General features: G+C 42.0%; 1 protein-coding gene across 1 annotated transcript; it reads left to right on the plus strand.

Annotated features, from left to right (window-relative positions):
- The first annotated feature begins 1,341 nt into the window (after positions 1-1,341).
- Positions 1,342-1,827, plus strand: LOC145095632 (uncharacterized). The gene is made up of 2 exons (XM_079033479.1): positions 1,342-1,450; positions 1,520-1,827. Exons 1-2 carry the CDS (start codon positions 1,342-1,344, stop codon positions 1,825-1,827), a joined length of 417 nt encoding a protein of 138 aa, XP_078889605.1.
- Positions 1,828-15,048: the final 13,221 nt, after the last annotated feature.

Consider the following 15,048-nt stretch of genomic DNA (forward strand, 5'->3'; position numbering starts at 1 on the left):
GCAATAGGGACGAAGGGAGGCTTAATGAGATGCTTAAATAGGATGAAATCCCTTAGATTAGGGTTTTACTCAAACAACACCTACTCGCCGTGTTAGTCTACCGACTCGTCGAGTAGGTCATTTAAAATGTCTGCGGGTCCCGACTCTACTCGACGAGTTGGGCCTCCAACTCGTCGAGTCCCAAAGGAAACACATAAAAAACTTTGAATTAAGTGCGTACCAGGAATCGGGTGCTAAAATTTATCACTTTTCATTTCAGCATGGTGGTGGCACAATTTGGATCAGGGGGATCAGGATCGGGATCTAGACCCGGGGCTGGGTTAGGTGACACTATTGAGACCAATGATGAGAGGATGCGTGAGCTTATCACGGCCAAGGTTACGAGGGGCATCCTTTATGCTACCTTAGTTATCTTTGGGACGGTCAAGAGGGTATGATGGAGATTATGGAGGATAGGCTCAGGGTATTCGGAGCCAAGATTGTTGCGGGACAGGTTGGGCCCCGAACTCCCTCACTCTGGGCGTTCAAGGCGTGCGGGACACCAAAGTTTTTTGGGGCCAAGGACCCCATTTTCAGCCGACGCTGGGTGGCATATATTGAGAACGCCCAGTGCACGAGTTCTTTCCTGGATGCAGAAAAGGTGGGTTTTGCTTCTTGTATGTTGAGAGACAGCGCATCAGACTGGTGGGGCGAGGTTACTAGCCAGGTGGGACCAGCCGGTGTGGCTGAGATGACGTGGGCCGAGTTTGTTAGGTGATTTGATTTGGAGTTTGCACTAGCCATTGAGGTGCAGAGGATGGTGAGAGAGTTCCAGGAACTCCAACAGACCACCGAGAATGTGGTGGAGATCACCGCCAAGTTTTGGGAACGGGATTGTTGATCCCACAATATGCTGTCGATGAGGATATAAGGTGGATGAGGTATCATTCCATGCTGGGGGATGATATCCAGGAGTTTTTGAGCTTCACAGGGTGCAAAACCCTGAACAAGATGGTGGAGAAGGCCCGTGAGTAGGAGATGGAGTTGGACTTCCACACCAAGCGGAAGCCTGAGCAGGCACAGACAGTAGTAGTTCAGGCTAAAAAGCCTAAGACCTCGGATTCATCCAGTAGGAGCCAGAAGGGCAAGGGCCGGTGTGCCAAGTGCGGTAAGCCACACGGTGGAGCTTGTCGGATAGTAGGCTCAGGATGCTACGCATGTGGCCAACAGGGTCACTTGAGCAGGGATTGCCCCAAGAAGGGCTTGATTTGTTTTCACTGCAACCAGACTGGCCATAAGAGGGACGCTTGCCCAAGGTTTCAGGGAGGGGAAGGAGTAGTAGTGGCGCCTGTGCCCACTACGATGAGGATTACTGATGGTCGCCTTGCTAAGGCGGATGCTCCAGCGGTGAAAAGTCGTGCATTTCGTTTGACTACCGAGGAGACTCGAGCAGCACCAGAAGTTGTGGCTAGTACGTGTTTATTCTTCTCTGCTCTATGTTTATTTGCATTGATTATGTGTACATTGGGCTTATGTATAGGGACCATTTTGGTTAATGGTATGTCGGCTCATGTTTTGTTTGATTCGGAAGCTACCCAATCGTTCGTGTCTCTTGCACTTAGCAAGAAGTTTCAGGATGCGCCAAGAAATTTGGATTTCCCACTCAAGGTGGAGATTATAGATGACCGCGCTATGAGTGTTGCGAGGGTTTATCGGGGTTGTGTCCTGAATGTGCTTGGAGAGAGGTTTCGGGTTGATATAGTTCCGATATTGTTGCGAGGACTGAAGGTGATTGTCAGGATAGACTATTTGGGGGACAATGGGGCCATAATCGATTGCGAGCACTAGTTGGTAAGGGTTCGAAACCCAAGTGGGGGATAATTGGTTATTCATGGCGAGAGGGCCTTGCAAGGGCTAACCCTTTGTTCAACTGCAAGGGCTAGATGGTTTTTACAGCATGTATGTACGTGATTTCTAGCATATATCTTAGATACAAGAGTTGAGACCACGATGGATGTGGGCAGTTTGCCGGTTGTACAGTAGTTTCGGGACGTCTTTCTCGAGGAGTTACCGAGAGACCGGAGAGGCGGGTAGAGTTTCGCATTGATTTGGTGCCGGGTGCCGTTCCGATAGCCAAGGCATCGTACTGGCTACCACCTCCCAAGATGCATGAGTTATCTATGTAGCTTTAGGAGCTGCTAGACCGAGGGTTTATCCGACCGAGCAGTTCCCCATGGGGATCTCCGATCCTATTTGTGAAAAGGAAGGATGGATCACACAGGATGTGCATTGATTATCGCAAGCTAAACAAACTAACTGTGAAGAATCGTTATTGCTTACCAAGGATCGATGATTTGTTCGATCAGTTTCAGGGCGCGTCTTGGTTTTCCAAGATTGATCTTCGGTCGGGATATCATTAGATGAGGGTTCGGGATGAGGATATACCGAAGACAACTTTCAGGACTCAGTATGGCAACTATGAGTTTGTGGTAATGGCATTTGGGCTCACCAATGCCCCAGCAGCGTTCATGGATCTCATGAACAAGGTATGTAGACCGATGTTGCATTAGTCCATGAGCATTTTTACTGGTGATATCCTGGTCTATTCTAAGATCAATGAGCAACACGAGCAGCATCTGAGAGAGGTATTGGAGACCCTGAGGGCGGAGATGTTGTATGCAATGTTCTCCAAGTGTGATTTCTGGCTGCAGTAGGTACAATTTTTGGGGCACATCATCAACCAAGAGGGAATTTCGGTTGATCCAGCCAAGGTTAAGGCAGTGATATGGTGGGAAGTACCCAAAAATGCTTATGAGATCTGTAGCTTCTTGGGTCTAGCGGACTATTGTCGGAGATTCATTCAGGATTTCTCCAAGATTGTTGTGCCTTTGACTCTCTTGACCAAGAAGAAGGTGACATTTCGGTGGGGCACGGATCAGATTTGGCTTTTGAGACCCTAAGACAGAGGTTATGCGAGGCTCCGATTCTAGTACTACCAGAGGGGTTAGATGATTTGGTGGTGTACTGTGATGCGTCGATTTTAGGGTTAGGTGCGGTACTAATGCAGAGGGGGCATGTGATAGCTTATGCCTTGAGGAAATTAAAGCCTCATGAGGTCAATTACCTGCAATTGGGGGCGGTGGTCTTTACCCTTAAGATTTGGAGGCACTATCTGTATGGGGTACGGTGCATTATATATAATGATCACAAGAGTTTGAAGTATTTGATGGATCATCAAAACCTCAAGATGCAGCAAAGGAGGCGGTAGGATGTGTTGAAAGATTATGACCGTGAGATCTTGTACCATCCAGGGAAGGCCAACATGGTGGCCGATGCATTGAGCCGCAAGGTGACAGGTTCCCCGATTGAGAACGTTTGTTTGAAGAAAAAAAATCTCCCCATTGTTGGATATGATCACGGAGGCTCGAGTCGAGGGGGAAAAGAAGGAGAATCAGAAGATAGAGCGGATTCAGGGACTGTACCCTTTGTTTGTTAATGATAGCCGAGGTCTTCTGACACAGTGTGGTCGAGTGTGGGTACCGGTGACTGGGGGGGTGAGACATATGATATTGGAGGAGGCACACAAGTCCAAGTTCTCTATACATCATGCGGCTACGAAAATGTATAGGGATTTGAGATTGAGTTATTGGTGGCCCTACATGAAGCAGGATATCGCTTGGTTTGTGGAGCAGTGCTTAACCTGAAGGAAGGTCAAGGTCGGGCATCAACAGCCTCATGGCAAGGTTCAACTTCTACCAATTCCCATGTGGAAGTGGGAAGAGATCACTATAGACTTCATCACAAAGTTACCAAGGACGACGAGGGGTGTGGATGCCATATGGGTGATTGTGGAAAGATTGACAAAGAGTGCCCACTTTATTCCAATCACTGAGAGTATATCCACTGAGAAGTTGGAGGATATTTATGTGCGAGAGGTGCTGGCTAGACACGGGGTGCCAGTGTCGGTAGTCTCGGACAGGGATGTTCGGTTTACATCTAGGTTCTGGAAGAAGTTCCATGAGGAACTGAGCACTCAGCTGCATTTTAGCACTACATATCACTCCCAGACATATGGCTAGAGTGAGAGGATGATCCAGACGCTTGAGGATATGCTTTAGGAATGCGTGTTGGATTTTGGAGGTAGTTGGGATACATACCTCCCATTGGTAGAGTTTTCATACAATAACAGTTACCATGCCAGTATCGACCGAACACCATTCGAGATGTTGTATGGCAGGAGATGCAGGATCTAGGTCTGTTGGGGCGAGGTTAGACACAGGGTCATAGGGAGCACTGAGGTAGTGCTCAAGACTACCAGGCTGATTCAACAGGTGTGTGACCGACTACAGGTCGCGTAGAGCCATCAAAAAAGTTGCACTGATCAGCAACGATCGGATCTTGAGTTTCAGGTGGGGGACTTTGTACTACTGAAAGTGTCACCATGGAAGGGGGTCATCAGGTTTCGAAAGAGGGGCAAGCTAGGACCCCGATATATAGGCTCGTTCAGGATTACAGCCTGGGTGGGTAAGGTGACATATCACTTGGATCTACTGGATGAGCTTAGCCAGATTCATAACAACTTCCATGTGTCATAGCTTCGACACTGATGAGGCCGCAGTCGTTTCGCTAGACGATATTTAGGTGGATGAGAACCTGAACAACATTGCGAGGCCGGTTGCAATCTTAGATAGGAAAACAAAGGTTCTTCAGAACAAGGAAGTGAAGTTGGTGAAGGTGCATTGACAGCACCACAGGGGATCCAAATGGACTTGGGAGTCGGAGGATGAGATGCGAGACCACTACCCGGATTTTTTTGGGTCAGCAGACTTTGATGACGAAGTATAGTTCAAGTGGGGGAGACATGTAACACCTGTTCTAGGTATTAATTACCTCATAGGATTTTTAGGGTTTTGTGCATGGACTCGGTGAGTGGGGTCCTCCAACTTGTCGAGTAGAGAATGTTATATAGACGCGGAATCGGGACCTACTCAATGAGTCGGAAGGCCCCGACTCGAAGAGTAGGAGTTGTAAAGAGGAACCCTAATTTTTAGGGTTTTCACCCTATTTAAATAGCATAACCCGCCTCTTGTGGCCTCCCTTATCACACTATTATCCAGAGAAAACCCTAGATTGACCTTGCACCCTCTTGAGTGAGAGAAAGAACTTTGTGAGCAACTTAAGGGTATCTGTGAAGGATTTTTAGAGCTTGAAGAAGGAGCTACGAGAGAAGCAGTAGATCCGACATCTACTCCGTATTGGCCATAATCTTGTGGTATAAAGTCGTCACCGTGATCTCTAGTTGATTAGATCCCTTTTCTTGAAAGTAAATGGTCATTTTTGGTGCAAAATGGAGTTAAACTTGGATATGGACTTATCATAAGGATATGGTTCCAGACCTAAGACCTCTCTAGGTCCCCAATGACTTAAAGTTGCTCACTTTATGCAGTTTAGCCACTTTCCATGCACAAGAACCTTGTACAGAGCCTAGTTTTTAAGTTATAGCCTCGGAGGACCTTGCATTAACGTAAAGTTTGCAACTTACGTGGTATCTGCACCAGGAGAGTTTGGATCTGGAGTTTGGGACCTTAGATCCCACCGAAAAGGGCTGAACTTGAAAGAGACTGAAGGAACTCGTCGAGTCCCTTAGCCGACTCGACGAGTCGAGTAGGGTTTACCCATTTTCGGGTCTTCCGAGTGATTTCGGTGAAGGATTAGAATTTTTAGTTTTCACGAGTATTCAGTTTTCATGAGTTTTCGGTGTTCATGAGTTTTTGGTTTTCCGGATATGGATGGACTCGGCAAGTTACATAGGTAACTCGGCGAGTGGATGAATTACGCAGTAAACTCGATAAGTTGTTGGACACACTCGACGAGTGGAGGTCAACATGGACTGTTGATCTTAACTGTTGACCAGGGGTTGACCGGGGTTGACTTTAAGGATGTCTATGGGATTTTGAAGAGTTAATCGCATAATGATTATAGGCGTTTGAGTTGGACCAGCACATGGGTGAGTCTTCTGAAAATACCAATTGGTCCAAGGCACCAAGGCCAACCCATTTTATGATAGATGGTATACTTGTTGTGTAAAGATGTATGGTATACTTGTTGTAGAGATATGTGGTATGATATTTAGATATTTTTGGCGATACGCTAGCTATATATGTGATACTTGCATGGAAAGACCATAGGGCGAGCCCATGACACTTGGATGTAAGACCATGTGGAAGGAGCCCAGGGTTTTTCAAGTAAATACCATGGGAGGAGCCCATGTCACTTGGATGTAAGACCATGTGGGTGAGCCCATGGCTGTCTAGCTAAAGACCATAGGGGAGCCCATGGCACTTAGGTGTAAGACCATGTGGGGGAGCCCATGGCATCCTGGAGTAAGACCTTGGGAGGAGCCCATGGCATCCTTATATGTTTGTATGCATGGCTTATATGGTAGAGATAGATTTCATAGCTAATATGATATGTGTTATGTGGATTGTGTGTGGGGTATGCTCTGGGGGACTCACTAAGCATTAGCTTACAGTTTGTGGATTTGTTTCAGGTACATCTGAGCCCAAGGGAAAGGGAAAGGTTTGATGGTGCGACATACACTCTCTCTCAGGCATTTTATGGGACACTCTGACGATGTGAAATAAATTTGTAATGGTTTAAGAATTTTGAAAACAATTGTATTTGGAAACCTCATGGTTTGTGGGAGTATTTTCGTTAATTAAAAATGGAAAAAATTATTTTGAAAATTTGGGTCGTTACATTAAATTTGGATCCATCAAAAGCACTACATTTCTCGACCATTATGAGTATAAAGTTCCAGTCTTGTTATCTAGTTCATTAGATCTTGTCATTTGGGGTTTTTAGCACTTTTGGTCCACTTTAATTTTTATGATTGATCTTGGATTTAGGTGGACTAACATCTTTTGATCAGTTTGGAATGTTTCTTGGACCCCATAGACTACGAAAGTTATGATATTTTTCCTTCCCTTTTAGCCATGCAAGTTATCTTGGTCCTTTAGGTCATTTTAGTGTATTAAAGTTTAGATATTAGAATATTGTGGCATTATTATGGATAAAGTTGGTAACTTTATCCATCTAGACATCTTGATGATTCTTATCTGAAAGTTGGAGACTTGGACTTAATGGATTAAGTTGGGAAAGATGCATTTTGGGTCCCTTTGAGACTTAATTCATAGATCTTGGTGGTTTAGACTTTCCTAATCGATAAAGTTACAAATTGTATCCTTTAAGACATTTGGAAGGATCAAATTTGAGCTTTGGAGATCTTGGAATCAGAAGAAAATGGATTAAGCTCGTTAGAGCTATCTAGACCAGTCCCCACAACGTGGTCTTAGGCTGCCATGATGTGACGACTAGAAGATTAGTGACTGTTTTGGAATTTTGTGCCCACGACGTGGCCAAGAAAGGACACAACTTGGAGGGATGTTGATTGGAAATTTTCACTTTGACTTTGATCATTGATTGTTTGACCAGTTTGACTTTTGGTCAAACTTGAGTAGAACTGAGCATTTGGCTAAGGATTTGTTTCAGTTTGGCTTTAGGAAGCTTGGGTTGGTTGTTTTGTTGTCAAGGTAGCTGTTGGGCTTCGGTTGAATAGTTAATGTGAATCACTTCACTGTACTCATGGGTCGAAGGCACCAATTGTGGCCCACTGGTTTATGTTTGTAAGATGATGGTTATCTTTGACGCTTGTTGATATGCATGTATGTGCTTGTTGTCTTTTGTGACTCTTGATGATATAAATGTATCCTTAGTTGTAGGGTGAAATAGACCAAGTACCAGTTGAAAGATACTGAAGGAGGCGAAATAGACCTAGTACCGGTTGAAAGATACCGAAGGGGGTGAAGTAGACCAAGTACCGGTTGAAAAATATTGAAGGGGGTAAAATAGACCCAGTATCTGTTGAAAGATACCGTTGGGGGTGAAATAAACCCAATACGGGTTGAAAGATATGAAAGAGGTTGAATTAGAACTAGTTTAGCTTCGAGCTATTATGTCTGTTTGGTATGTGGTATTTTTGGGAACTCACTAAGTTTTCTGCTTACGGTTTTATGTTTATGGATTCAAGTACTTATATTTTCAAATGAAGGCCCCGAATTGATTTCACTGCATCCCGTGGAGATTTATTCCGCACTAATGTTTATGTAATGTAACATCCCGAGACAGGTATATCTCATTAACCCTTGTTTTATTGTAGTTGCCAAGTTTGGCCCTTTATTTGAAAAAAGATGGTAGCTGAGTATACAGGGCGTACGCGAGTGTATGCTCAGTGTACTCATGTGCGTGATTTGGACGCAAAAGCCAACTAGTACACTGGGCATACTAGAGGGTACGTTGGGAGTACTCGGCTAAGAGTGAAAACCCTAATTGTGGGGTGTGTCCCTATTTAAGGAACATGATGGCCTCATTTCTGGCCACCATTTCCAGCCCTCAACCCTCACAAAACCCTAATTTCTGTCCCTTGAGCTTGAGTGACCATTTGTGAGCTTCTAAGTGTTCTTGTGGGATTCTTTGAGTGAAGAAGGAGCATTGAAGAGAATAGAGTGGGAGTCCAGGCTTTAGATATGAGCTTTTTTGTGGTTGGAGCATCATTTGAATGTATAAAGCTTAGAGCTTTCTCATCCTTTTTTATTTGTGCATATTATGGTCAATTTTAGGGTTTCTGGTCCCAAAGCTTGAAGCTTTATGAGTTCTTGAACTCCAAAACCTAATATATGTCCCTTTAAGTGTCAAACTCCCATCTGTTAGGGAGAGGTAGGGCAAAGAGTGATGGGTGGCACTGAGATAGTGCTCAAGACGAATGAGCAGATTTAGTAGGTCAGACAGAGGTTACTGACGGCCCAGAGTCATCAGAAGAGTTACGCAGACCAACGATGGTCCGAGCTAGAGTTCCAGGTTGGAGATTTTGTCCTCCTGAAAGTATCCCCATGGAAAGGGGTGATCCGATTCGGGAAGCGGGGAAAGTTGGGTCCTAGATATATCGGTTCTTTCAAAGTGACCGCTCGAGTGAGGAAGGTACCTTATCGGTTAGAGTTGCCTGCAGAGATGAGCCAACTTCATAACACCTACCATGTGTCCTAGCTGAGGAAGTGTGTAGTTGATGAGACGGCGGTGGTAACTTTAGAGGACATTCAAGTTGATGAAATCCTGAACTATATTGAGAGGCTGATAGCGATCTCAGATAGGAAGGTAAAGGTTTTGAGGAATAAAGAGGTCCCCCATGGTTCAGGTCCAGTGGAAACATCGTAAGGGATCCAAGTTGACTTATGAGCCAAAGTCTGAGATGCGCGAGTAGTACCCATAGTTATTTTTAGAAGATGACTTCGAGGCGACGTCTGATTCTATTGGGGGAGAATTGTAACATCCCGAGATAGGTATATTGTTGGAATAGTGTCTAAGGCTGCAACTCTATTAGGCAAGTATTTGACCCGATTGTGCATGGTCCTTTTGGGTTGCCTTCACCATAGCAACTTGGTAGGATGATTTATTATGAGAGAGTAAATATTATTGATATATTATGAGAATAATATAAGGAATAATAATATTGTTATTTGATTAATATAAGTCATAAATTAATTAGTATTAATTTGGTGACTTAAAGAGATTAATTAAATAAGAGGGTATAAATTGTCAATTGTTTGATAGTTACACTTTAGACTGTAAATCCTTAAGAGATAGGGATTGGACGGATTCTAGAGCTTTGGATAACTCAAAATCGTCCAAGGCTTATCTATGTTAAGGATTTGGATTTCTTTAAGGAAAGGATTATCCAACTAGGGTTTAAGGTGAAACCCTTAAGGAGTCTACAAATATAAATAGACCCCATGGCATAAGAGTGTATACCTAATTTGTAACGCCTGTGTTTGTAACGCCTGTGTTTCCGGGCTTGCCATTTTAAGGATTATCTATGTTAAGGATTCTAATTTTGTATTGTTTTATACCTAATTTGTAACGCCTGTGTTTCTGGGCTTGCCATTTTTAGCAATGTAATAGTCTAGGTTAACCTTTGTAACCCGTTTTGAAATAATAAGAGTGTATTATTTGAGTATTATGTGTTTTGTGCTTAATTGCTTAATTATGTGGTTTGATTAATTAAGAATAAAAATAAGCGTCAAAATTTAAGTGTAAAATAAACTTAATATCTTTGGATAATGTTGTAGTAGTTGAAACGAGGTTTCCGAATATATATACAACGCCCAAATCTGACTTCGTATGAGGAAGTTATGATTTATCGAAGTTTCGACTTAGCGGTATGCAGCCTGAAATACTCGATTTGAGATCGAGTGGTTTTTAGCCGAAGCATTCTAAACGAGGATCGAAGGTCTCGTTGTTGGTATCGAAGCGATAAAAAGTTAGGCGAGAACGGACGTCAAACGAAGAAGTTATGAATTTATAATGAAAGTTTCTGTCCCGACCTATTAAAAATAAATAATAAAAATAAAGTTAAAATTAGCCGACGGAGTCCAAACGAAAGTTGTAGAACGTAGTCTCACCTTCGCGTGGATATAAAGAAAGTCGAAAACGGAGTTCGTATGAAGAAGATATGAATTTCCGAAGTTTATTAAATAATTTGTATTTATTTTTAATTGAAAAAAATCCGGCATTATCCGAAGAGGAGTCAGCAATCCGATCCGAAGTACGCCCCGCGTACTCCGAAGATGTCGACACTCGCAGCTAGTGGCTTCGGATGATGAACGCAGTGACGATTTCGGACTTGTACGCCCCGCGTACTCCGAGGCTCCAGCCTCCTATAAATAGGATGCGAGGGCAGCCGGTTCTTTTATTCATTTTCTCTCTTCTCTCTCCCGTTTTGCATCATTTTGCGTGCCAGATATACCCCGAAGCCCCGGTATCATTCTCGAGCCCCGAGGCATGTCCCGAGATCCCGAAGATCCCGAGAAGTGCGGTTCCCGAGTCGAAGCTCTGCCCGCGAGAAGTTCGATTTTTGTAGAGATCTTCCAGATCTGCTGAGGATTACTACTTCTGCAAGTCTTAGTGTTGTCCGATCAACTTCTGATCAAGTGAGTGTATACTACCTTTCATAAACACGATAATAATACAAGTATGGTTCGAGTGTATTAAGTATATTGTTGTTTATATGTGTGAGTGCGTAGTTAGTTTCTTCTAAACGCGTAACTATGAAGTATTTTATACGATATACTTGTTATGTGTATATTTTGGGGTTATATGCGTGAATAGATATTCACTTTATTCTATCTCATAGATCTGAATTGCTTTGTATGAAATATGTGGTACGTGGGTATGCCTCATCTGTTATGTGGAATATATATTGAAGGAAAATGCTATACAGGTTTTAAACTATGTATGAAAATATATATTTTATCTACTAATATGTTGGGTAGAACATGGGTAGATAGTCGGTGTGTAATAAACAGATGAGAGGCCTCGATGTTGTTGTTGTTGTTGATCTAGTTATTCAGCGGAGTATGGATAACGACCACGGACTCTTTCTAGACAGTCCAGTGGAACGCTAGCAGGTTCATAACCTGTAGGTGTTGTGAACGATGTGTTCACCGGTGTACTCTATCCCCCTCATGGTTGCCTTTAGGATATCTATTGTTGAGGAAACCCCTTAGCAATAATGTCCGTCCCGATGAAAATCCTAGATTAGGTCCCTTGAGATAAATGTTATTTTAGGGACGTAAAGTGAGGATAACGGGAATAGGTAATCGGGATAGTGATTGGTTGGTGAAATTAAATATAATTTATTTATTGTGGGTTGAAAACCTATGCTCACCAGGCTCCCAAGCCTGACCCACTCAGTTTTATTTGTATTACAGGTAGTGGCGCGAGGGCATAAGATGGTTGAATCATCAAGTTATTTTGTTTACAAGTCTGTATATGTACATATTTGTTGAATGACTTGTAATGTTATCGTTTATGCTTTATGGTCTCTATCGGAACATGACATCCCGAGTTTTGATTATATAATGAAAATGCATCTCTTGATGAAATGCTTTGATAAATATTATTTTATCATGTTTTGTTTTGGGAACAAATTCCGCAACACTTTTAAATCTAAAGGATTTACTCTGAAATTATTTAAAAAGCATAAATGAAATCGGTCTTTTCTGGCTGAGATTTTGGGGATGTCACATAATTAGTCATTAGAAGTCTTGGATTCAAAGCATGTTTAATTAGAAAGCAGAGATCCAAGCATTAGGGTTTTGCATGCGCACATAGGAAAGTTCTTATGGTTAAAACCCATTAGTGGTATCAGAGCCTAGATTGGATTCTATTAAATTGTTGCTTGTTTGTTTGAAACTTGTGTGCAAAATTCGAATTTTGTGTTTCTGAGTCGTAAACTCGACGAGTCCCATGGTGGACTCGACGAATTGGCCTAACTCGACGAGTCCAGTTGGGAACTCGACGAGTTCAAGCGTCAGGAAAGGCCAGATTTGGGATTTTTCCTTACTTATCTTATGGAAACTTACCTTTATCATATTAGATCAATCTTAATCCGATTTTCTGATATATATGACTATAATCTTGATCTAATTAAAGATATTTACTAACTAATTAAATATTTAATTTCCTTATGTGATAATTAATTAATTGTTTTGATTAAATTGGTAATTATCTTGCAAGAAATAATTAAATAAATCAAATATGGATAATTATGGAATTAATTGTTAATTGATATTATTTGTTATTTGATCCTCCATGTTTTAAATGTTTAAAACTTGTACTCAAGTTTTGAAATTTATGTTTTGTGATTAAAAGTTTTAATTTAGACAATTTAAATTTCAAACCCTAGATTTTTAAAAGTTTAAAATACAACCCTATACTAATATAATATTACAAGATTAATATATATATATATATATATATATATATATATATATATATATATATATATATAACTAAATGCTAGTCTTACCGTTAGTAGGCCTCATTCACGAAGCCGATCTATAAGGTAGGTATAAGGTTGCGGCCTATAAAATGGCGCTTAATGGGTGTACACTCACACCCACCGCTTGCTTGATCGGTGGAGGGTCGTTAGCCGAACGGGTAGGATAGGGCAACCTCATCCTCTCATTATAAGTATAATTTGAAATACAAAGTAACTACATATTTTTTAAAATTTCTCAATCTTAGTTACTTTAGGAAAAGTGAATTGATGCAATCCCATGAAATTACACTTTGCACCCTTGCTAAGAAGTTAGTGGAGAATTAAACATGCCATTGAATAGTTTCAATGAATCTCATCCGAACCTAGGAATTCTCAATACATTTAGGACTTAAAGTTATGTTTTTATGGTGGAGAATTAGTGAAATGTCATTCACTTACCTTCATATTATTTGCATGTTAGATTACGACATCCCTTTTCTAATATGTAAATATTGTTGTTGGATCGTAGCCCTAATTTTTCTTATTGGGTGATAATTAGGGATTCATATTCTAATCTATATTTTTCCTTTCTATTTGTAGATGTCGAACGCAAACAACGCTGCTGCTAGTTCTTTCACATTGATGAGCCTTTGTCAAAAGGTCACCTTCGATGGGACGAACTTTAGCGAATGGATAAGATACATTCGCACCATTGCTCGCTATGAGGATAAGGAGTATGTCCTCGATGAGAAGCTCGAGAAAATCAACCCTGAAATTGCTACTCCGGCTGAAATGACCGCTTTTGAAACTCATGAGCGAGATGCAACGAAGGTACATTGCATCATGATAGCCACCATGAACTCCGAATTCCAAAAGTCCTATGAGGACATGTACCCGGACGAGATGCATCAAGACTTATTGGAGATATACCACCAAAACGCGAGACAAGAGCGTTATGAGATTTTCACTAACATGATTTCCGCTAAGATGGGTCATGGAGAGTCTCTTACCGTGCACCTGCAAAAGATGCAAAGGTATGTCGACCGCCTTCGCAAGTTAAATGTTGACTTTGGGGAAGACTTGGCGATCGACATGGTGCTTCACTCTTTTCCTCCGAGCTACAATCAATTTAGGATGACTTACCACATGAACAAAGAGGAGGTCACCCTAAGCAAACTCCAAGGTCTTTTGAGGGTCGCTGAGAGCAACCTCAAGGACAAGTCTGTTGCACCAACTCCCAATCCGCCTGCTACTCCTGTCTTGGCTATTGGACAAGGAAAGGGAAAAAAGAGGAAGGCTTCGTCTAAGAACTAACGTAAGGTTAAAGCCCGAGATGGTGCCTCTTCTAGTGGGACCAAAGTTGATCATGCTAAGCCCTGCCCTAACCCAAAGGAGGCAGAGTGCCACCACTGCCACAAGATAGGACATTGGAAGAGAAGCTGCCCAGAGTACCTGCAAACCATCAAGGAAGGAAAGATCAAGCCATCTTTCGCACGTATATACACAATTAAATCTAACGATTCTAATCATGCTATTTCTTGTGTTCTTGATATCGTTTGTGGTTACCACATTTGCTCTAATGTGCAGGGACTAAGAAGAAGTAGGGATGTGGAGCAAGGAAGGATCAATCTAATCATGGGGAACAGAAGATTGTCGCCTGTGACCAAGATTGGAGTGTATTCTTTAGTTCTTAGGAATAGTTTATGTTTAGATTTGAACAATTGTTGCTATTCGCCAGAAATGGCTAGAAACATCATTTCATTTCATGGTTTGTTTAGACAAGGTTTTAGATTTTCTTTTAATAATGAGACTGGTTCTATTTTAGCTTATCTAAATGGTGTCTTTTATTTTGAAGCTATACCATGAAATGGAATATATGAAACTGTTATGATTGTTGATAACTTAGGAAATGATGTTTTGAACATAGATTCTTCTAATAGTATGGATAGAGCATCCTTGTGGCATTGTCGTCTTGGACATGTCAACAAGAAACGCATAGCCCAACTCCAAAAAGATGGAGTGTTGGAGTCATTCGACCTTAAGGAAGATGACACGTGCGAGTCTTGTTTAATTGGAAAGATGACTAAGTCACCCTTCACAAGTACGTGTGAAAGGGGTGAGGGTCTGTTGGACCTAATACATACCGATGTATATGGACCGTTTAGATCAACCACGAAGGATGGGAACCGCTTCTA

Source organism: Lactuca serriola, chromosome 3, assembly GCF_051521515.1.
Source record: "Lactuca serriola cultivar US96UC23 chromosome 3, Lser_US96UC23_V15, whole genome shotgun sequence".
Taxonomy (NCBI): Eukaryota; Viridiplantae; Streptophyta; class Magnoliopsida; order Asterales; family Asteraceae; genus Lactuca; species Lactuca serriola.